Source organism: Falco peregrinus, chromosome 2 (genome assembly GCF_023634155.1).
Source record: "Falco peregrinus isolate bFalPer1 chromosome 2, bFalPer1.pri, whole genome shotgun sequence".
Classification (NCBI taxonomy): Eukaryota; Metazoa; Chordata; class Aves; order Falconiformes; family Falconidae; genus Falco; species Falco peregrinus.
The window spans coordinates 84,671,513-84,695,994 of record NC_073722.1 but is presented as its reverse complement, the minus strand read 5'-3'; the positions used below and the strand labels follow the sequence as shown (position 1 = coordinate 84,695,994).

Here is a 24,482-nt window from a genome sequence, read left to right as displayed (position 1 = left end):
AAGATACTTGCTTCTACTCTCTAAAATAAGAGATTCTGCTGAATTGAATGAAAGGATTAGGTCACTTCATGATCAAGTAGGCACAGGCAGCGTGCCTACTTCCAGTTCTCTGGAAGACAGCTAGCAGTATAATTAGCCCACTCAGTTATTTCACTGTGAGTTTCTTGTTTTGACTCTTCATCGCCTATGCCCAGTGAATAACATGCATACATATATTTGTCTGAATTTTGTGCCACTACCTGTAAATTCAGCTTTGTTTTAAAATTAACATCCTTATAATAAAACAAAATCTTTTATAACTCCCACACTAAACTTGGGCCTAAAAGAGAAAAAAGCATCCTAGCATTCTAAGCTTTCAAGGAGTTTACATGAAATACACAACTAACATTAAGATGATGGAGTGCAACAAGTATATAGCCTAGTTTTCTCCCACCTATGTATTTGTTTTCTTGATTAAGGATGTACAGCTATAAACCTTAAATCACACAGATGAGCTCACTAATTATTCCCCTCAGTTTCATGCCAGTTTAATTAAAAAAAAAAACAAACCCAAACAAAATCCCAACCAAACAACAAAATCCAGCAAAACAGGTGCAAAATAAGTCCTAAAGCTCAGTTGCCTGTGATTTTTTTCTGAACTCAAAGACATCAACATGCACATTAAGTAAGTATCAAAACAGATATCCAGATACTCTTGAAAGATACGTATTCTAATTCATGGACCACTCACTAGTACAGAGCTAAACTTGCAAGCTCAACTTAGAGAGCTTCCCATTCTCTAACTAGCTAACTAACCTCTGAATTATCCATTGTTATTTCTCTACCAGATCTTTAATAACAGATGACACACATATGTAAAATGACTGAAAAAAAGATTTAAGTGTTTAAAATTCAAATTTCTCCCCATTTAGAAAAGTTTCTATCTCTTCAGTCAACTTCATAACCTACTGTCAGATTCACGCTCCATAGCTAAGTTTTCTGCTAGCTTTATGGTAACGAGAAATTTATTTCCTGCTTACCTCGTTACTGAAGGAATTCTCTTCGATTTTCTCAGATTCTGCCTCTGCCAGAGGGTTCTTCAGGGTCTGCAAGAACAGTGCAGCTTTCCTCTTGCGCTCTGCTTGTAGCTGCTTTTCTTTTGATTCTTTGGAGGCCTGTGCAAGCTTCTCTCTTGCTGCAGCTGCTAATCTATCCTCTAGTTTCTGTTTTGCTAAGAAGGACAATTAAGCGCGAAGTGTAGAGTGAGACATGCTTGGGGAACTTGGGTTTCCTTAAACACCCTCCACCCCCCACCAAACAGCCCTCCAATCATTCTCAAACCTTTGTAGTACATCCGTTCAAAGATCTTAATTCACAGATACATCACTTGCTTCATGAAAAGCAGTACTGATGAAGTAAACATTTTTAAGCTTAAAGAAAATTACATGAAAATCCAGTCCTGAAAATCCAGGATACTTGTCCTTCTCTATTTACAAAAGCTATCTACAGAAAGTAGCATGGTATATTCAGAAGCTTTTTCTTGTGCTTGTTAAGAGTGATGCAAACTCTCCATTTTGCTCTTTCCACAGATCTGATCCTTACCTTACGTTTTCCAGCCCTATTCACATACATCTTAAAATGTTTACACACGGGCTGCTCCAGAAATTTGCAGAAACTGTTTCACCATTGTTACAACCAACAGTTATTGTTATGTGATTACAGAAAGAGTAAGCCAGTTTCTTTACCTATGCACCTAACTGATACTTTGTCTAATTTTTCCATCTTACACTTCTACTTTTGTGTTCTGTGTATGTACAAGACAAAACATTTGCACAGTTTTTCCAACTCACAGTTTTTTCCCCAACATGTTTTACACTTTATGTTTATTAACATACAAAGTATTTTGTATTTGCTTTAGATTTGTATCACCATAGCATACCCTGTGCTACTAAAGTTCACAAAAGGAACTGCTACTTAGGAGCAAAATACCAAAATATTTTGAAGATGAAAAATGAAATACCTGTGGTATACTCATATTGGAAGAGAAATAATTTTTTAAGCTGGTGAACACTGACAATGCCTCCACTTTATTATACACTCTCTGCTGTTACACAGCCTTGGGGAGGAATGGGGTAAATTTGATCCCTTTAAAATATGCTTTCATTCAAAATCACAGAGCATACCCTTCTGCCCACATCAACAAGTTGATATTGGTCTATATGGGAATGCTATACAACTGAAAAATAGCTTGAAGCATTTCATTGTTCTCTGAAGAAAATGAGAAATGGCCATGCCTTTTTCTGGGCTCTGTTAATGCAATCTGGAAACCAGAAGTTTAGTGTTTTACTCTGAGGTTGTAATGGAAAAACACAATAAAATTCTGAAAGATCATGCATTAGGGCAAAGTACTCAACTCTGGTGTGTTGTGAGTTTGATTTTAGCTGAGCAACCAAGGAAGATTTCATGCTTAACAATAAGCAGGAAATTGTGGGAAAAGAAAAGAATTCCAATTCCTGTCCATGTGACATAGTCAAGATTCAAAATAGCTAAAATGCCATACTTATTTACGTGACAGTTTTGTAGTTTGCCTGAAGGACTCAAATCTTTCACTTTGTTTGCTGTGTAACATGGGATACCTTGTTTAGCTTCCAGCTCCTCCTGTGTAAGTTGAGGTTTTTTCTCCTCAGCAGCAGTACAAGGAGTGGTAACAGTCGGAGTATGGTTTGAAGCGCTATTAGCATTCTCTTGGCCTTCCTTGCCCTCTTCTTCCTCCTCATCACTGTCATCATCTAATTTAACACGGTTCTTCTCCAAAGGAAGAAGGTCATTTTCTTTGGCCTTAATTGCAAAGCTTATTGGAGCAAATGATGCTGTGAATGAATGGGTAAGAATTTACACATCATTAGACTACAGTAGAAAACAGGTTTAATTTCTTGACCTTATCCATTACCCATGCAGACTACACCACACACACACACAAAAGAAACTCATATCATCCTTATGTTATGCTAATTATTCTGGGGAAAAGGACAACACAAGCTTTTTTTCTTTTTCTTTAAACAAATGTTGGAAACTTCATTTGCCCTGTAAAGATTTATTTCAAAGTCTTTTTCTAGTACTTCAGTACCATTAGGGATAAAGAAAGGTACTCCAAACCACCTCTGGAATTACATTTCCTAAGATAAAATAAATAATTTCATATTCTGTCCCAAATAAATTTTAGTTTCAGTATTTCTTTTCCCAAATGAACAATCTACTCATTCAGGCCTAGGATGAAAACACTCTGTGTTCAGGCTCCTATCTGACACACGACAGTAGGAAACAGTCCCTTATGCTTCCTTTACGTTAAATAGATGTTTTGCACAACAATAGCATTTGGCAGGCTCACAGAACAGTATTTAAAGACTCATTTCCATCTATATGAAAATTAATTACTTTAGGGAGTTAACAACATTTTATTACAGGAGATAAAAAGGCAAAAGCTAAGTACTTTTCCCCAAATGTCTTGGCTAGTCTTGCTGTAGCAAGATTGGTGGTCAACTATTCCTTCCAAGCAGCCCCTACTATTCTAACACAAAAGGACAGCACACCACGCTCATGCCAGCACACTCAAAAGGAAAAAGGATGCCTGTAAGAAACACTGAATACCACAACAAAAAGAAAATTATGGATATTTCAAGCTAGGTTGTATTAATGGATGTTCAAAAAAATATTAAGCATAGCTAATATATAAAATATTTAAGTCTGAAATAATCTTTTTGCCTCACAGAATTTTCCTTGAAACATTTTTTGAAAACAAAACGGGGAAGTAATCTCTAATCCATTTATCCAAAATGCAACTTCTAAGAATAAAGAGTGGAATTTCTCACACATCTCAAGCAATGCAACCTACAACCATATGGTCTGCTGCAACATTTATCTTTCTCAGGATGTCTTTTGCATATATATCCTAAAAGATTTCAGTCAGGGAAATTTAAATACAGTAATTAAATTACATACCAAGGCTTATAAAATATAAGCTTTGCATCTTGTAATTCTGGGGTAAAGAAATAGGCTCAGAAATTAAGAACTCCAGAATTCCAAGAAAAGAGATACTATAATAGTGATTTTCCAACTTCTTCATATGACAAAACAAATCCTAAAATGGGATTTTACTCCCTCAGAGGCAGAAGAAAAATCTAGTGTGGATGTTATGTCTGTCTTGCAGCCAAGTACTGTATTTAGGTTACAAGAAAGTGAGATTTGTACCATATTAGAGGAAATGAAAATAGGTTTATAGAAATAGGATTGTCATGAAATGACTCACTGGTTACATTCCATCATCTAAATTTGAGCAGATTATTATTATTAAAGCACGGGCTCCAGTGTGTTGTTTATTAATAACACAACAAGAAGAAACGATATAATTTTCTATTGCATATTACATTATCTTAATAGGGCATCTTTGAAGATAGGGAAGATTGCTCCTTCCCTGGGGAAGCCACTCAAGCTGCCCAGAGAAGAAACTGCAGAGTATGGACAGCCAGGCAACAATGGCAATGAGCTTGGAGCTTGCAGCCCATGGAGGGAAAGAAATTGCAGTGAGGAGCAGGAGAGAATTCCAGGGATCCACAGGGGATAAACTTATCAGCAATTCAGAAAGCCACTGAAGTGGCAGGAAGGCAGTACCTATCCATGGGAACACAGGTCAAGAGTGTTTTTCCTGTTTCTTTTTTTTTTTTTTACCAGTGGCTTTCAGTTCTAGTGAAAAGATTTAAGTTTCTAGTTTTTATTGAGAATAAGAAATTTTAGGGTATCTTTTCCCCATACACTAGGAAGGTGGTTCCCAAGTATAAATAATTGCTTCTCCAACTCAGGACACTAAGAGTATTTTAGCTGACTTTGTTTGACAGGCTTCCAAGAGATCCTCCCATTTTGTCCCTCTGCTGCCATGGCTACAAGAGGAAAAATATTCCACTCGGACACAAAAATGGTCTTTTTTACAGAATGACTAACATCCAACACAGGAAGACTAAGCAACTGAATAATAAGCCTAGCGTACTTCCTCCATATGCATGGTTTCAAATAAGACTACTGCTTTTATTCAGAAGGAATAACCTCTTTCTTGCACAGAGCTTGTAACTGTCAAGTTTAAAATGACAAAAATAGGAATCTACTGGGGTCACTGATGAAAGCCTTCAACTTTGCACAAAACTGAAATAAAGCAATTTATTCTGTCAGACCATAAATACCTGACAGTCTGATAAGAAAGAAATATGAAAGCAATCAAATTACTTATTTCAGTTGGGTTTTGATGCTTCCAGTGAAAATATTTTTTGCATGATAAAATTCTTTTCCTTACCTTCCCCCTGCCTTTCTCCCCACCTTTTTTTCTTTTTTAAGTGCTAACAAAAATTTTCATACCCAACAAATCATGCTAACATACCTTTCACCAGTTTACCATCACTGACAGTTTTAGAAGGAGGAACATCCTTTTTAGTTCCTGAAACTCCCTTAGCACTTGGCTCAGATGCATCTTCAGGTGCATGTTCATCTGCAAATTGAGTCTCACTTGGTGTATCACCGGCAGTATCTGCTGGAACATCTTCAGATGAAGATACTCCCTTTTCAAAAGAAACATGCAAGCTTACGAACTGGGTAGTTCAAGAAAGAATTACTGCAGTGTCTGTGGAGCTGTAATTTTGTCAGCCATTTCAAAAATCACTAAAAGCTAGTTTTACATCAATAAGCACTCATGCCCCAAAGTCTGCTTCTTATAAATAATGCACTGCTTCATGTAAACCCACAGGCTGCAAAAACTACAGACCTACAATAAGAATGTGTTGTTATTTTACAGCAAAGAAAACGTTCTTCAGCTGGTACACTTTTGCCAACAACTGTTTTAAAAAATGTATTTTTAAAATTAGACCCTGAAAGTATATAGGTCTTGATCTCCAGGGTCTAGGACAAAATCCATTAAAGTTAAAATCACAGAATGAAAACTTACGACATATTTTTCCTAATGTGCAATTGCACAACACCGTCTATATAAAATCAGGTTTTACAGGGATCAACACAGGTTAATATGCTTGTTTCAACATTCTGCTGAAAAATTTTGGGCCTATCAATGGTTTTTGTGGCATGAAATTGATACACTCAGATGTGCTGAGATTTTCAGAACAGTAAAGAATTACATGACTGAATCATTCAAGATGAACTCTAAACTCACAGTATGAAGGCTGTAAAGGTGGACATAGCAGAACATTAAAGAACTTTACATGGTGATTACATAAAGTAATACAACATTTAAACGAACTTCTCAATAAATAGTTTGTTTGCTTTCCACTGGTTGCTGCTAAGTATACTTAACGTTGAAATACCAGTATTGAAGACATCCTTTCATCGCTCCCTGCAGCCATTCCCTGACCAACAGAACTAATTTCTGAAAATCCTCGAAGGGTAAAAACACAAGGAAATCAAGGACTTCATCCTGTATTTACTGAAGCCACTAGCACCATTTCTTATTAACTTTAATGGCCAAAAGGAGAACAATCAATTGCATTAGTTGCCTATATGTACATTACTAAAGCATAAAAATAATATTGAAATCATTATTCTAAAAAAATTAAAGACAGTGGCGTTATCTATCTAACCATGCAGTAGGAAAATATGTATTGCTACATGTGACCTCAAGGGAGTTAAACCAGTTTCTGCTTGCTTCTTAGCTGTATGCATTTGAAAATTTAAAATTAATTTATTACACTTTGGTTAATGTACAATTTCCCCCCAAAATAAATGTTAACAAGTCCTCAATAATTCTGATAAGTATCATGAATTCAACTCACTGGTTGGCAAATAAGAAATTACAGAATAACAGTCAGCATTGTGGTACAGGACAATTTTGTTTGTAATTTATCAACTGAGTAAGATCACATTTACCACAGCTTATCTTTAAAAACAGTGTTTTCAAAACATTTTTCACTATTAAAATATTAGAGACAAGTGTTTCAAACAGCAACTAGTATTGAATTCCTTCATTTTCCACAAAGCGATTTTGAGGAGTTTACCCACAGGCCTACCTTTCTTCAGTTTAAGGTTCCCCAATCTAAGCCTTGAGATGACAAATGACATAGGGCCTAAAAAAAAAATAGCTCTTTCCCATGAAAAGTTAACATCAGATAATGTATTTCTGATACCATTTGCAATTTTCTTTTCAGCAAAAGAACAATCAAATGAGACTAGTTAAAAACAAGGATGCTAAATCTGGGTATCATCTTCTAATAAAATCGACTAAAAGCAGCAAACCACGTAGGAAACTGATGTAAGATTTTAAAGCTCCAATATTTTTTCAGTCAATCACGACAGGAGTCTTCTTTAATAAAACCTCCCTCAGAAAAAGGCATCTCAGAAAAGTAGTCAATCTACTGTGCTACTGTTCTACTAAGAACCACAAGGCATATGAGAAGGTAAGGTTGTTAAAAAGCTATAACTAACCTTTCCAACAACATAACTCTAATCCTAATCCTACAAAGCTCTAAACTTCCACAAAGCATACATTCCCTTGTAAGAAAGCAGAAAGATTTTCAGGTTGCCATTTTGTATTACAACCACAGTGAGTGACTTATACTAAAAAGCAAGAACTAAATATCACACCACCTCATATATCCTTACTTAAATATTAAACAAAACTAAAGAGCAACAACAACAAAAAAGCATTCACATTTTTTCCTGAACAATTTCTCCTTAATTCAGTGGTGCATTTTTAAAACCTCTCATGGTAACACAACAGATAATCAAGTCCTTTTCTCACTAACAGTGTATACACATATATTACAAACACAAACGCACACATACCTGACAGTTGTCGTTGCTCTCTTTTTGAAGGAAGAACTGTTTTTTAAATTCATAGTAAGCATTATACTGGTGCCATGGTTGCAGGAACTCAAATCTGTTAAAAGAAAACTGAATATATGAAAATGCACAAGAGCATAGCAAATACCAACAACCCTTTGCCATCTAATTTTCTTTAGCAAATGGTACACTATTTTATGTTTGGAAGCATTGTAACTTATGCCTAAACTTCCAGAGGATATGCATTCAGAGCAGGCTTTCTAAGAGACGCTTTTGTTTATATTGGTTGTTTTGAGGATTTGGGCAATAACGCTTTGGCAGTACCATTAAACAGGTCCCTGAATTTCAATTAAAAAAAAAGAAGAAAAAAAGACAGTACTCCTCTTCTTGAGACCCACATGTCCCGGTAATAATCTTTTCAAATGAAAACCTCAGCTTTAAAAATAGAAGTTAAAATAATGTCTTCTTACCTGAGATCATTCTTGGCACGAACACTGGTTTCAAATTTTATTCCATTCCTAGCAACATACTCAGCTAGCTTATCAATAACAGGTTGGATATCTGGGGGTGGAGGTATAATGGCAACCACTGGAGCAATTGTGCTGAAAACATCAGAAGTATGTAAATTTTATAAACAGAACACAAATATTTTTCAGACACTTGCTTTAACAAAAAAAAATAGGTTACTTAGAAGTTTGCTTTCTGGGTTCGTTATGCAGTTAAAATTACTTGATTTTCCATCATGCAAAGACTTCATAGTAGCTGAGTAACAATAACCATGTACAGTATCAAAGACCAAAGTGGAGGGAATCAGAGCTGTATAACCACTGGCGAACGCTACTGAGGAATCACCAATAACAGCACCCTTACTAAACACTCGATACTGAAGAGCAGCAAAGACACCCCTCCAACCAACAAGCAAATCTATATGCGGTACCTTGTAGATGTTGTGGCAGAAGACAACCCATTGCTACTATCGGTTGTGTCTGGGGGAGGCGGAGGTGTTGTACCAGGGGGTGGAGGTACTGTTGCTACCCCTGTAGTGCTTGATACAGTCACCCCTGCAGGCAATGCATTGTAGTAGGTGGCAACATCTATTCCTGGAGGTGGAGGTGCGAGGCAATAGGTTCCATCAGGTAGCATATAGTAACTGTAATACATGGCTGCCACAGTTGCTATAAAAAGACATATTTAAGAACCATGTTCTAATTAGAAGAAAAAGACCCAATTAAAAAGAACGATATTGCATTAGTACAAACACATTGAGAATGCAGATTCACACAACACACCAAGAAATGGTGTCTATTTTCTTGTGTAAAAAACCCAAAGACAACGACAAATGCTCATACTAAAACACTTAGAATGAATAAGAAATATGTAGATTAAGGGACATAATCAGAACATACTAAAGGTCAGCTAGAAACCAAATAGGTAACAATGAATGAATGAAGTGAACCAGAGAAGGTCTATTAAAAAATGACCTAATATGAAATCATTCCTCCTAATACAATTCACCTCTGGCAGTTTAACTCAGGTAAAACTATGCATGCATTAAGAAAAAAATGTGCATATATACAAAATTAACATCAAGAAATTAAACTACTAGCATCACTATTAAACCACTACATCATCATACACATATACCTACTTACTGAAACCTCAAAAAGTAGACAAGTTTTGTAATTTAACACCAATACAATGAACAACCAATCTAAGCAAGTTTTCCACACTAGAGGCTTCTCCAGTTCTAAATATGTATTTCTTGAGAGTGCAAAGGCATATGGCTTGCTTTCTTTAAGAACAATACATTATAATACTTTAATAAGCTTAATGCTTTTAAACAGCAGTTACTTCTTGTAAATACAAAGATTTTCTGCAGAAAGACGTACAAACTAAAGCATTCAGGTAAAATATTTCAAAGGATTTACAGTAAGAGTTTACATTTCTGGAGGCAAAGCTTAATCAGTGCATTAGTTTATAATGAATTATCCTCTTAAAAGTTTCCTAAGCATTCCTGTGTGGCAGTATTTACTTTCTTCTAAGAATAAGTTATCTATAAGGAGAGCAGAATAAAGGTCTGTTAAGTTTTAAAGACAGGGAGAGAAACTACAAACTTAACTTGTGTTGCTAGTAAATTATAATCTCCCAGTTTGCATCATATACGTTCAGATTTAAGTCTGACAAAAGTAATCAGAAAACTGACAAGCATTATTCTGGAGATACTTATTCTGAGTATAGTCTTTCTTGAAATAACCAGTAATTTTCCACTTTCTCCACAGAAACATTATTTCAGTTTTGTTAAGATTCTCTCAAGGTTCACTTTTAAATAAAAATTACTTCCATGCATATTCCTCTCCACATATTACACCCTGACGCCTGTAATCTTAAGGTGATATTTATATACTGCAACAACTTTACTACAAAAACAAAACCACCACCACCACCACCACCACCTTGAATTAACACTACTCATTACCAACAAATTTATAATATCCTGAAACCCTACGGTAGCGAGCACTGCAGTGTAACTTTTCTTATAGCTCAATAATATCAAATTATAAGTCCCATAAATGAAAGGCCAAGTTTCATTTCTATACTTAAGGAAACAAGGACTTTCAGAATCCTGAAATTTGAAAAGTCAGAGGCATATAAACCCAAATAAGTTTGACTTCACCTTTTTGATTAACAGAAGTTACAGTGAAGCTGCTTAATTGCTTTAAGCAGCTTCAAAGATAATGGAAACCAGAGACATCCACAAAATTTAAGATAAAGGTGCTAAAGATTCCATAGCAAGGTTGATTCTTAAAAGAAGTTATACACAGGACAGTATTTACATTTATCTGAAATGGTTCAAGAGAAATCCAAGATTAAAGATTTAATAATAATTTGGAGATAGGAGAAAGTCTTGGTATTTCACTATCAGACACAGAAAAAGCAGTTGACCACACAACTGTCCACATCACTCACTCACAATGTAAATATGTTACCACTTTTCTTTTAAGGAAAAAACCAACAGAGTAACAAATCCTTTTTAAAGGATGGCCCTCTGTAGCTATGGAACTTAAAAGTTAGTACTCCCTCTCAGATATTGTAGTGAGTTCTGTAATTTTAAAAGATCAATTTTTAACCATGAATCTTGCATATTCCTTAATTTTATTCTACGTTACACGTTTTCTACATATAGCATTGCACTGGTACACAAAATAAAAGGCAAAATAGTGAAAAATCATGGGAATTGGCTGTATAATAAAAGACTTATTTACCATAAAACTAATTCCAGCTTTAGAACAGAATATTCTACTAAAACCTGGTTTTATCACTTCAGCAAGATTCTTCAATTTACACTATTTTACCTTTGCAGATTTTTCTTCTCCATCTGCATTTTGCTTAATATAGTAAGCTTTTTTTAGGGGAATCTCATTAATTACTTTATAGGACAGATTTATACTCAACAGTGAAGGCATTCGTTAAGCTTCATTAATAGAAACTGATGGAAGTTATCAAAAAATATTAAAGGTATTGTGCTAACCATTCTCAGAGACTGGAGACTTGGCCTCCTGCCTGCCCACCCCCTCCACCCCATTTCTGTTTTTCCTAAGCAGCTAACAATTCGACAGATACTCGGGAAGAATGCACTTTCAACAATTCAGGAGATTGAAGAAGAAGAAATACCAGTTATGAATGACCAAGTATGAAGCTAATGTATTTTCTTCCCACCAGCATCTACATACAATTCATCACAACACATCACCAGCTGCCTAATCACAATGCACTTACAATCAGAAGAATATTCTGCTTGTGATGTCTGTACAGCTGCCCCATCTGTTGACTGTGGTGTAGATGAGTTATTATCTGATTGCGCTTTGCGCACTAGTGCTGCAAGTGGATGATCAGGGTCTACTACCTTCAAAGGCTGTAAACATTTTGAGAATAGAAAGATTAAAATTTGAACTATGTATTTAAAGCATGATAGCATCAACCTGATTTGGAAAGCAAGTTTATCTAAGTTAATACACAACAATAATATTGTCCAAACACTGAAGTTACCATTTTTGTAGCTCTCACAGCAGAATCAACAACTACTTTAAAAATTAGTGGAAAACAAAAATATACTTTAAAGTGAACAGAAATTCATGACATCAAAAAAAAAGTGGGTATTACTCTTATTCATTTACTGCCAATGCTGGGACACAGGCACAGAACCTGACTTGTCTAATTATCAGACAGCAACACTGCCATTCCTCTGAAAGTCTCATATATGTACAATCATCAGTCATTCCATTATTCCATCACTGATCAAACTCAGAAAATAAAAACAACAAATCCAGCTACATTTACATTTAATGAATATTACATTCTGCTGAAATATTATTCGCTGAAACTATTACTTCATGTCAACATTTTATCTACTAAAATCTGAAAAGAAAACATTCTCAGCTTATATACAGAAGGCATTAAATATCTTAATCTTTCCAGCTTCGATACAGGTTTTGTGGGGGAAATCCTTGAGCGATGCCCTCAATACCAAAGGGCATCAAAAACAGAAATATAATTCTTTACAAATGGAAAAACAATTTATGTACTAGAAAAAAGGTAACTTGGCAGTTAACAAAACAAACTTAAATTACCAAGACAGAGTGGAAATAAAATCAAACCAACTTTGTTAGCAGAAAATCTTAACATTTGCATGTTACAATTTCTGTGCTCATGAATCAGATGTTTTACACTGTAGAAAGTAATTTTATTAGGGTTGAGTACCTTCATGAGCTCTTCAAGCCTACTGCACTTTTTAGATGCAAAGAGACTTGGATGCAGATAATTTCCATCATCATCGTCATCGTCATCATCTTCTTCCTCAGATTTGACTCTCGAGTCTAAACAGAAGCAGTGTCTAAGTTTTATTTGGGTTTGCTATGAATTTGTGTTGGGAGGGAAAGTTGGTACAGGATAAGCATGCATTCTTAAGAAACTACTGTTTTCATAAACGTGCTTATTGACAAAAACATACATATAAGAAGATACTGCTAGTCATCAATAAAACTAAAGCTTAAGTGCACAGACCAACCCTCTGCTGAACTCGAGCTATGCAAGTATTTCTAAAAGCTTCAGGATCATAGCAGCTCTTGTATCTGAAAGCTTCCCAAAACAGTATTTTATTTTAAGAATCTCCTCCAATTTAAGCAAAATTTTGAATCACCACATCCATCTCAGCTGCAGGATAACTGCACTGCTATTGCAACACACCAAAACGATGTGGCTATTTTACAAAAAAAGACCAGTGCATGTTTCAATGATTCACATCCTGAAACCATCCATTTGACAAGCAACAACTTACGTTTCTTCTCGTCCGCTTTATTTTCAGAAGGAGCAGCATATCGTCCCTCTTTCATAGCCTTCTGAATGAATTTGTAGTAGGGATTGAGGTAGTGATCAAATCGCAAGAAGTCAAACTGGGAGTTGCGTGCTTGCTTGGCTTTCAGCATAATCTCAAACTGTGCTCCCTGCTTGCAGACAAAGTTTGCAGTTCGTTCTATAATTGCATGCATTTTTGCTGTTGGTGGCTGTGGGAGTAAAATAACATATATTTGTATTTTCATAAGCAGCTTGTGAAGCGTGTTAGAACTCCAGAGGGAATTAGAAAGAGCAGTAGTTCCCTGCCCCTCTTCTCCGCTTTCTCTAGCTACTCATTTTCATAATCAATTTCAACTAGTGAAAGCTTATCAGCACTAAAAGAAAAACAAACAGTCCTGATCTTCCCTAGCTGCTCTTTCATTTCCTTTTGCAAGATCTTCTCCCATCTGCACAACTATTTTTGCCACTGCACACCAAACTGTAAAGGGGAACAAATCCTGTCTGCGTTTGATGCAGCACAAAAATTATTTTAAGCCAGGATCATTCCATAGCCATACAGAGGCTTCTGGTGCAAGACAAGAGACGAGTTTCTTGAGGCAGCAGTGCCAACTTAAAGTGGCCCTACTATACAATACCTCAAGGTGCTCCGAAGACTCAACATGTATAGTCTTCTTCCCAACAGCTGTCTTTTATTCTGTTATCACTAAATGTGCAAATATTGTTTCCTAACTAGAAAACCTTGTTACTACACATTTGCCTAGAAGGAACATGTTGCATCTTAAGACCAACATAAGAATTGTAATTCCTATGTGCTGTCACATTCCCATAAAGAGCCATTGAACACTTCAGCAATAAAAAGAAAATTAATACAGTCAAGCAGCATCCATGCATTTCCACTCTGAAATCTCATCTAAGGAGCACTGTTGTATCAAACCCAAGAAGTGAAAAGAGCAAGAATATAGTTAAAGAATGAACCTTGCCATTCGCTGTCTTTAATTTCATACTCAGATAGCTCTGTTTTGTCTTGTGCTCAATAAACTGTAGAAACACATACTCTGTGTGCCTATAAAGATTTAAGTATCACATTAACGATTAGTTTTAGCTCTTCATTTTTATTGGTCTAGGTACAGAAGTATGTTGCAAACCTCAGGAAACCTTTTTCAGAAGATTGGAAGCACATGAGACAGTGGTGTTCTATTCAGGGGAAAAAATACCTGAATGTGATCAAGCAGCACACTGTTAGCTGATTGGATCCCCTTCTAGAGGAACATTTTCAATATGGAAAATAATTAGTTATTCCAAGTTTTAATTGTCCCTGTAAAGTACTACCAAAGATTATTTTAATTAGAGGCAATAAAGTTCTCCATAAACTAAAAACATTCTGTGCATTGCCAGTTTCACTATTCAATAATGTATCAAGTTTTCTCTTTCTACAGTTCTTACGCAGAAACACAAAATACATTTAAGGCTGAGAGATTCACAAAGCTGCAAATCAGCAAGGAAGCTCAAAAAAGACTGTATCTGAAATTACTATCTGGTCTTGAATTTGAAACTGAGATCACTGTAAGCTCTGGAAAACAGGCACTATAAATAATAACAATAATATGATTTTAATTGACTTCTAAGATTACCAGCACCACTGATCTACAAAACTTCAGAAAAATTTACAAAGTGAAAAACATTAAATGACAGACATGCAGATACTCCAGTTTGCTGTTTAATAAAGACACTAACCATTTTAACTGAGAACTGTTAGAACTTCTGAAAGTAACAGTACTTGCCAGAGCAGAGAAAAAACCCTTCTGAAAAATACCCCAATGACATAAGTGCTATCATCTAGTCAGATATTCTGTTCCAATCTTTAATTGGTATAGTAATTAGATGTTTTTCATGACCAAGTCTGCCTTCCTTCAAGTTAGGCAACTATCCTCCAATCTTCAGTAAGCCTGGAAAGTAAGTCTTATGTTGCTTTTCAATATTCTCATCTGGAGAAAACAAAGCGATTTTCAATCTCTCCTTGTAAATTTAACTGATTATTTCCTCTTGCAGCCCATTTCTGTTCACTTCTTAAAATGCAACGATCAAGAACAGTCATCTTCGCCCATAATCCTTACATCAACAGTTTTAAGCAGTGGAAGAACTCCTGCATCCTTGACACAACTCTTGTATTTTAAGTTCCTGAGTGACATTACTGCTGCAGTTGGAGTTGCCATACACTGAACATTCTATTGCTCACTAGAGCCTCTGGATCTGTTTTGCAGTAGTACTGCCTAGGTACTTACGTCATCATTTCACATTTGCAGTTTGGATTGCTTTGTATTACAGGAACTATTTTATATCTGTCTTTATCGAACTGCACCTTGCAGACTGTGAATAAAGTCTCCAAGTTAGCAAGCTGATTCTCAAAGTTCATCTTATTTCCACTGCACTGCAGTTTCTTCCCCAAAATCATTCAGAGTCCAAAAGTGTCCTTCCTCTGACATGACCATCAACAAGTGCCGTGTCTTTTAACTTGAACGTTAATTAGCAATAAATTCAGGAGAGACCTAGAACACCACCCTGGTAGTTCCACAGATCAGCCACGTATTACACCTTTTCCAATCACTTGTGTATCAACATAATGGCAACAGAATTTCTGATTTATTTCTCTCTCTCTCTCCTCCTCTCTTTTTTTTTTTAATGGGTAGAGTGAGTAGTTTTTATTAAACATGCCTGTAAAACCCCACCAATAATTTACCAGACTTCTATCCTTCACAGTAATTGAACTACAAAATACAGAATACATACATTCAATAGGAAAACCGACTGACAACATTCAGTTGAACTGAACAACAATTCAAGGCTGACAAAAAAAAAATTCTCACAATTCCAAATCCAAGGTGAAGTATACCCTGTTTTCAGGGCTGCTGTCTAGATTTATTTTTTTTTAAATCAAAACCAAGTGTGTCCACATTTCCTTTCTGTTCATTTGAACATACTAGAGTTCAATAGCTGATGAATTGCTTCAGTAAGCCCCACACTACATTCTGCAACTTACATGTAAAATATACCTTAAGTTTCAGAACAAAATTCAAGCAAAGCAGCTATCTAAACCAGCAAACATTCTTTCACCAGCAGTTACTTTTTGGAAACAGCATTCAAATGCTAAATAACCAGCTTCTCACTGAGCACTCAATGTTCTAACTCCAAGACTAAAGTAGAACTCATAATTTAAAGGCAATATTGTATAAAAATCTTCCCTGAACTCAAAAGTAGGTTTGTAAGCACTTCACTAACAAAATATATTGTAAGATTGTAAGGAAAAGTAGAGGAAGTAAAATTATAACAAGTTGTGCATTACATTTGTTATATAGCTCTTATTTCATATTAAAACCAGAACAGGATAAACATTTTCAATTAAAAGCCAATGAAGCAGAAAAACTCTTACACAAATACCCTGTGTTCACTATTAGTTATCCTAACAGAGTGCTTTGAAGCTTTACTGGTTGAGGTTATGAAGTTGAGAAGGCAGCCCAAATATAAATTAACACTTTCACCACCGCGATACAGGAGAAAAGAGTACTATCCAGTTTCCCAGTATCTTTTAGGAAACTTGAAATAAATTTAAAATCCTCATGGTTACAACTGTACTTAAGCAGGCAACTGTTCAGCTCCCTTCAAGAAAAATACACGTTTCAATTAAGTTTACAATTTACTATGTAGAAAATTCTCACAACATCACATGAAAGAGCGAGCTTCTACATGCTTATCCTTTCAAGTTATTTCAGAATTTGCTAGAAATAAACTATTGCTTTTCTTCTTGAATAGGCTAGTCTTAAACACAGTCTTTATATCAGATCACTTCCTACCCCCTTCAGATTGGGACTCAGTTAAAAAGAATCCAGAAAAAAATTTTGAACAAAAGCAATCATTTGGTTTGATGGTCCTTTACTTTTGGAATGTCAACCTTGACATCTCAGTAAGTATTCATTCCAAGAACACCTGCCTTTTTTCTGCATTACCTAAAATAATATCACAAGTGATACTGAATGCACTCACTATGAGACTGGAATAATTTCAGTGTGAAAAACTGTTCTATCAAGAGAGTTGATAGCGTTCTATCAAGAGAGTTTATAGAAATTAAGAATTCAAGAAAGAACACCTAGAAAACTAACAGAAACATAAGTGGCGCTAAATGTACACACATACCAGCTCCACATCAGAAGGTACGTTCAGTCCTGGAGGGGCAACAAAAGGTTCTTCATTTTCTTCTACATTTTCTGTCTGAGCTGTTTCTACAAGACATGACAGAATAAAATACTATAGGACAAAATACATCAAGTACCCAAGTGCTAATAAAAATTTGTTTTAAAAAAAGTACATCTAAAAGGATATGCAATCAAGAAATTTACCAAATGAAACTATAACCACATAAGATCCAGGCTAAACAGGCCCAGCTCCCTCAGCCTTTCCCCACCAGGGAGATGCTCCAGCCCCATCATCTGTGTAGTCCTCCGCTGGACCCTCTCCAGCAGCTCCCTGTCTCTCTTGCGCTGGGGAGCCCAGCACTGGACACAGCACTCCAGATGTGCCTCACCAGGGCAGAGCAGAGGGGGGGATCACCCCCCTGACCTGCTGGCCACGCTCCTCCTCATGCCCCGCCAGGACCCCACTGGTCCCTTGGGCACACTGCTGGCCCACGGGCAACCTGCTGCCCACCAGAGCTTCCAGGTCCCTCTCTGCAGAGCTGCCTCCCAGCAGGCCAGCCCCAGCCTGTGCTGGTGCATGGGGTTGTTCCTCCCAAGGGGCAGGACCTTACACTTTCCTTTGCTGAACTTTATTAGGTTGCTCTCCACCCAACTCACCAGCCTGTCCAGGTCTTGCTGAACGGCAGCACACGCTTCTGTTGTACTTTCGCATCATCAGCAAACTTGCTGAGGGTACACAGTGTCCCTTCATCCAGGTCACTGATGAGTAAGTTGAACAGGACTGGACCTAGTACTGACCCCTGGGATAAATCAGGAGCAACAGACCTCCAGGTACTCTGTGCCACTGATCACAGCCCTCTGAGCTCTACCATCCAGCCAGTTGTCAATCCACCTCACTGTCTACTCCTCCAACCCATACTTGGTCAGTTTACCTATGAGCATGTTATGGGAGACAGTGTCAAAAGCCCTGCTGACGTCAAGGCAGACAATATGCACCACACTCCCTTTGTCTACCCAGACAGTCCTTCCACCATAGAAGGCTATTAGGTTGGTCAGGCACGATTCCCCCTTGATGACTCCATGTTGACTACTCCTGATAAACTTCTTTTCCTGCACATGCTTAGAGATGACATCCAGGATGAGCTGTTCCATCACCTTTCCAGGGATGGAGGTGAGGCTGACTGGCCTGCAGTTTCCTGGGCCCTCCTTCTTGCCCTTTTTGAAGACTGGAGTGACACTGCCTTTCCTCCAGTCTTTAGGCACCTCTCCTGTCCTCCATGACCTTTCAAAGATGACACAGAGCGGCTTAGCAATAATATTTGCCAGCTCCCTTAGCACTCAGGTGCATCCCGTCGGGGCCCATGGATTTGCGGGGGTCAAGTTTGCCTAAATGATCTCTAACACAATCCTCCTTGACCAAGGGAAAGTCTCCAGGCTTTCTTGCCTCTAGGGCCTGGGATTCCTGCGGGCTGGCCTTAGCATTAAAGACTGAAGCAAAGAAGGCATTCAGTAATTCCACCTCCTCTGTATCCTTTGTCACCAGGGCACCCACCTCACCCAGCAGCATATTATTCTATAAATCTCATCATTCTTGGTAAGAAAAACAAAAGTGAGGCAAGCCAGACACAACTTGAATGCAGTTCTCTTATCAAATGAAGCGGGACTTTTTATTTATTCCTTATATAATTGATCAAAGGTAGATTCTGTAACATTATGGCACACTGTCACAGTCTTGCAAAGGCTTCCTACAATACAGACAGCCTTTAAGGTTTGACAGATTCCAGTTTTAGTGACCAACAGAGAGAGGGCATTCACCTTTTTAATCACTATGCAGTAGAGAAAGACAGGGGAGCAAAAGTACAAACATGTTCTTCACTATCACCTCCAATTTTTCAGTAGGCTTTTCCCTCTATATACGCAGATCCACACAACATGAAATACACCCCTATGACAAGAAACACTCAAAAAACGTGCTGTAGCAGCATTTAAGCACACCAAGAGCAAAGTCTGCAAAAACTCAGTAACGCAGTTCCATAAAAACTTTCCTGAAATGCTTCAAGATTTTTAACTTGCATTTTAATGTAACACACATTTTCAACCTTCAACTGCAAGTGAGAGACAGGGGTGCTATGTTCTTCATCTCAATTAACCCCTCCTGTTTTTACCCCTTACCTCTTTGTTTTGCAGGCTGATGCTCCTCCTCCTCAGTGGGTTCTGAAGGGTCATAATAATCACTTCCATAACGGAATCCCACTGCATTATAGGTACCATCCTCTGCCAAAGCTTCACTCAGTCTTTTATATTCCTCCTCTTGAACAAAAATGCAATTACCGATCATTAGAACACATTTAAAAGCTAATTTATTTTTTTTTTAAAGTATAATGTATCTTACTTTAGTTTTTAAATGAGAAGTTTTCATCTAATCGTTTTAGCTTTGATTTAAAACTGAATAGAAAAAGACAGCATGTACATATGCTGACCACTTCTTCCTGAAGAGATAAAGGCTGCGGGTTAAAACATTCTAATGTAATTATGCATACAAAAGCACAGAATTTCATTTAAGAACACTAAAAATGAAGCAGAATGTGTTTATTTGGGGGGGGTTGGGTCTGAAATCCCAGTCTGCCCTCAGTATCTGGCCAATTTCTCTGTTGATCTATTTTTAAACTATCCTGAGGTCCTCTCACATACGCAAAGACTCCTGTTTTTCGAATCCACTGGGTACTGTCAAGATAACATCAGAAAAAGAGAGTATAAAATTAGGAGTAAATTTAATTTCATAATTATTTATTTAAACATGTGCTAAACTCGGGAAGTTTCCTTGAGCAATACCTTGCCTCGCCTCCTCCTCAAGCAAGTCCGTATGCAAGGCTAAATACCTCTCTTCATCACAGAGGGCTTCTATTCTAGCTTCCTCTTCAGACAATTGATAATCTCTGTTCCACGTGGAATATTCAGCATCATATTCAGAAAGGTCATGTAGGTGACCACGCCCATCGTACCTGCAAGATGAAACAGCTGGTCAATGCAAAAAACTTAGGGCTTGTGTTTATGCGACTACTTAAATACTTACCCATTAAAAATGAAAAAAAAAAACCACAAACTTATACATTAAAGCATACTTCCTTTTAGAAGTTACGTTTAATTTTGCTAATCATTTGTCACCAACTACTGAAAATTTGTTTAATAGTCTACATTCCTCTCAAATAATAAATTATTACAATTAAAGGCAAAGGTATCCTTTAATAGTTTAAGTGGGATCCATTTCCTTAACAGCTCTTACCGTACGTGCTTCAACCAACCAATCAATGTCACTTGCAAAATACGTTTTTCTGCAAAGTCAAATAGCTTACATTCACACAAACCCGAATACATAAATACCTATCCGTAAGAACCAAACGGTCGAAATTTCCTCGCTTCTTTCTGCTAGTCCCGAACTCTCAGGAGATATCTTCACCATAGAAACTTGCGTCCATTGGAGGTAAAATCATGGCTAGGCTCGGCCCCTAGCCATTTGGCTGAGGAAATAAGTTCTGGGTTATGTGATAGAGAGACACACATACATAGGAACAGTAACATATACATGCAATTTAAGGAGGTTCACCGTAAAAACGGCAAAGATCAATGACGTACAGTTCCTTTCTACTATGCAGAAATAATCTTATTTGCAGGAAAAGCACTGCATTGGGATAATGTTTATGCATCAGTAAGAGAAACTGATTAAAAAGTAAAGTGACAGTAAACTCGACTCCGCTGAGGTGTCTTCCCACACACAACTCTTGACTTGTGCCAACTTGCTAGACCAAAACCAAAGAAAGTAAGTAGTCTCATAGCAAAAAGTTAATGAAACACGTAGGTCTGGTTAATCAAGTTCTGTCCACAGGCAAACTTCAACCCATTTCTTCTCATAGCAATACGCTTTTCTTAAAATGGTGAAAATGAGGACTTCCTGCTGCTGGAGATGAAAAGAATCTAAGCTTCCAAAGCAGTTTATAAGATTAGTAATTGCAAGCTACCTTAACTTACAAATGTAATGTTATTTAGATTTTTCCATATTATATGCACATACATGCACATACTTAGGTTTTGCTCCCCGCAATTTCTGTAACACCTGTAAATTGGGTTACTGCTGCACAGGACCACAAAAATAGCCTGTACCTATTAATGAAGTCTGTCACGAAAGTGATCTGGATTAGAAGTGTGCATTGTAACACTTCTATTTTCATATAAGAAAGAAATTAAATACAGCTACAAATATTTATGGTAGCTTTTTTCATGTCTTTGCGTTTATTCTTATTTAAGAAATTAATTTTAATCATAAAAATCATTAAAGGCATAAACCCCAAAGTAGCGCAAGGGCATTTCTTTCTTTTCCAGTCTTATGGAAAGAAATGGAAAGACCTCCCCTTACTGATAGTAGTTCCAAGCCAAACACAGTTGTTAAATCAAAGCAAGAAAAATCATGTATAGCACCAAAGCAATGATGAAATTGAGGGAACAAATATCTATAGTATGTCATGTGATCCTTTTCAAACCAAAATCCTTCCATCTTTCCCACTGAGGTTTTCAGGGTCAGCCATAACTCTTAAATTGCACTTTCAGCGCTCCACTCAAATATATCCAACCTGACCTCCCATTTTCCCCCCTCCCCAGGAAAACGTTCAGACAATTTATTCTGAATGAATTTATTTCTAAATCCCACCCTGCAGTGCTGAAAAAACTTAAGAGACCAGAAGAAACATCAACACAGATTCTGTTATCCTCTCTGGCCATGAACCTGTGGCTACTGCAAAACAACCAAAACCGCCACCTCAACATAAAATTTGAAAAGCAAGCACCCAAAATCAAAGCCATTCTGCCTAAGACAGTGAATCACGGCACATGGAAAAAGTTATTAGGTCAAGAACTGCTTTTGGGGTATCCCACTAACGGCCTGCAGCCAGATTACATAGGAGAAATAAGAAAAGTCCATTTCCCCTAAGGTGGATAAATAACCTTCCACTCCGCACATCGCTTAAGTTCTCACTTACAGAGCATTATAAAGTGCCTAACAAGCATTCCCATGCAATAAGGCTCCCTTGGTTTCCAAGTGAGAAAAGATGATGTTTCTGGTTTGCATTGAAAAGGAATAGATCATTCCCACTCTCCACTCCACCCTATAAACCCTACCCTGACAAGTGGAGCGGAAAGACCCACACACACAGACTGCCAGAAGGAGGGGAACCTCCCAACACTGCCAGAGCGGGGAACCCCAAGTTCCCGCTGCCAGGGGGGCGGCCCTGCAGCGTTACAAAAGCAGCACTGGAAGCACTCTACCAGGAGGAGCTGCCCTCCAACTCTGCCACTGAAGAAAATCCCCACACGTCTGCCAGAGAAAGCCCTTTGTTCATCCCCCGCCCTCACCTGCCCACAGCACAAGGGGAGGAACAGAAAGAGGCTATAACAGGAGATCTCGCAGCAGTCTGGGGGTTGTGTTACACCGACCTATCGATCATGATCTTGGGGTCTCCCATCCAAGGAATAAGATGTCGCCCCTGCTCCTGGTACTGAGCCTTCTCATCATCTCGAAACAGCTTGCAGGCATAGCCGAACACCAGCAGCTCCACACGGCTATTCCCACCTCCACCTCCTCCTCCACCTCCTCCGGGGGGCCCGGGGACCGCTCCCCCGCCTGACAACAACATTAGGGGCGGCGGGCCTGCTTCTTCTGCAGTCCGTCGAGAACCTCCGACCCCTCCGTACATCACCAGGGGATGCAGCGAGGAGGAGGAAACTCGCAGTAACAACGACTGTCCGAGAAGCGAGTCCCCCAGAAGGCCGGGCCCGCACTAAACTCTCCAGCTCCAGAGCACCACAGTCGCCATCACCTGAAACAAAATGGCGAGCCTTCCGCTTCCGCTAGCGGAGCGGAGGCTCGGCTGGCTTCCGGCACCGCGCAGATTCGCCCTCGGTTTCGGGAGCCTGAGGGCGACGTGAAAGGGCGGCGCGGCTCCGCGTCCCGGCGGGGCAGGCGGCGGCCAGCGACAACAGCCGGGCAACACGGAGGGGCTGTGACGCCGCGGGTGTGACGAAAGTGCGGAACGCAGGAACGGGGCGGAGCCGGGGGGGCGGGGCGGAGCCGGGGGGCGGGGCGGAGCCGGGGGCGGGGCGGAGCCGGGGGGCGGGGCGGAGCCGGGGGGCGGGGCGGCCCCTCTGAGGCGGTCGGCGTGCCTGAGCAGGACCGCGGCGGGTTCGCTGCAGCCTCGGGGCTGGTGAGGGGCCTCGGGCGCTTTCCCCGCTGAAATGCCTATGTGGAACTTTAAAAAAGGAGGGAGGGGCCGGAGGCTCTGCGCAGGGTAGGGAGTCGTGGCTTCCGACGTTTGTCGCGCTGCTGAGGGGCCCCACAGGGGCCTGATGGCGGGAGTTGCCGGTGAGGCGGGCGGCGATGGAGCCCAAGGAGACGGAGGCGCCCGGCCCGCCCGAGGAGGCGCCCGGCGGCGTTCCCCTCAGGCCGCGCCTGGGGAGCTCGCTGGGAGAGGGCCCGGTCAGCCAAGGCGGGAGGGCTGAGGTGCTAAGGAAAGTTTTTTCCAAAAAATTTATAAAATAAACTTTTCTTTGCTAAAATTGTGTACTCTGGACTGAAATTCTCAGTATCATTTACCTCAGATTTAGGATTTTCATCACTCTTTCAGGAAGTGTAAAGAACCATTTTGTGTGGTGTATAATACAGGTCTGTCAGGAAGCCCCTGTGGGAGCGAGGCCAGCGCCCTGGTGATGGGGGGTTTGGGCACCCGTAAATACAGGCAGAGCTGCTGGGGGTTTTGTGGGCAACTTACTGGTATCATTGTGTACAAAGGAACAAAATATGTGAAGTAGCATGAGAAAAGTCATGCGCGAGCACTGGAAAAGAGATTAATAGCTTGTGTTAGCATTTAGAAATACCTGCTACCACATAAACTTGGTGGAGGAGGAATCTAGAAACTTGCTTGGATGCTCCTTTACTCATCTGCAGTCATGAAATTGAAAACAGTATATGGTGTTTCCACAGTATCTTTCAAAGTGAACAACAAAATCTGAGTAAACTTTGTAATGCTGCTTTTGGGTAATAGTGATGCATATACAGTTCCACTTGCTGCTCCATGTCCTAGAAAAGAT

General features: G+C 38.8%; 1 protein-coding gene across 5 annotated transcripts in view; it reads right to left on the bottom strand.

Moving 5' to 3' along the window:
• SFSWAP (splicing factor SWAP) overlaps positions 1-23,380 on the bottom strand; it is a 49,363-nt gene extending 25,983 nt beyond the window's left edge. The window contains exons 1-13 of one of the 5 annotated variants that reach the window (XM_055794555.1): positions 22,833-23,380; positions 20,181-20,350; positions 19,521-19,658; positions 17,350-17,435; positions 13,145-13,370; positions 12,568-12,683; positions 11,587-11,722; positions 8,747-8,984; positions 8,280-8,411; positions 7,813-7,906; positions 5,405-5,582; positions 2,616-2,849; positions 1,020-1,210 (exon numbers count right to left, since the gene is read on the bottom strand). In XM_055794555.1, coding sequence (XP_055650530.1) covers positions 1,020-1,210; positions 2,616-2,849; positions 5,405-5,582; positions 7,813-7,906; positions 8,280-8,411; positions 8,747-8,984; positions 11,587-11,722; positions 12,568-12,683; positions 13,145-13,370; positions 17,350-17,435; positions 19,521-19,658; positions 20,181-20,350; positions 22,833-23,092 — 2,199 coding nt within the window. In that variant the 5' untranslated portion in view covers positions 23,093-23,380. Of the gene's footprint in view, positions 1-1,019; positions 1,211-2,615; positions 2,850-5,404; positions 5,583-7,812; positions 7,907-8,279; positions 8,412-8,746; positions 8,985-11,586; positions 11,723-12,567; positions 12,684-13,144; positions 13,371-17,349; positions 17,436-19,520; positions 19,659-20,180 lie in introns of all 5 variants that reach the window. The other 4 variants (XM_013295852.3, XM_055794553.1, XM_005233301.4 and 1 more) reach the window with 4 other exon arrangements.
• Between the last annotated feature and the right edge of the window lie 1,102 nt (positions 23,381-24,482).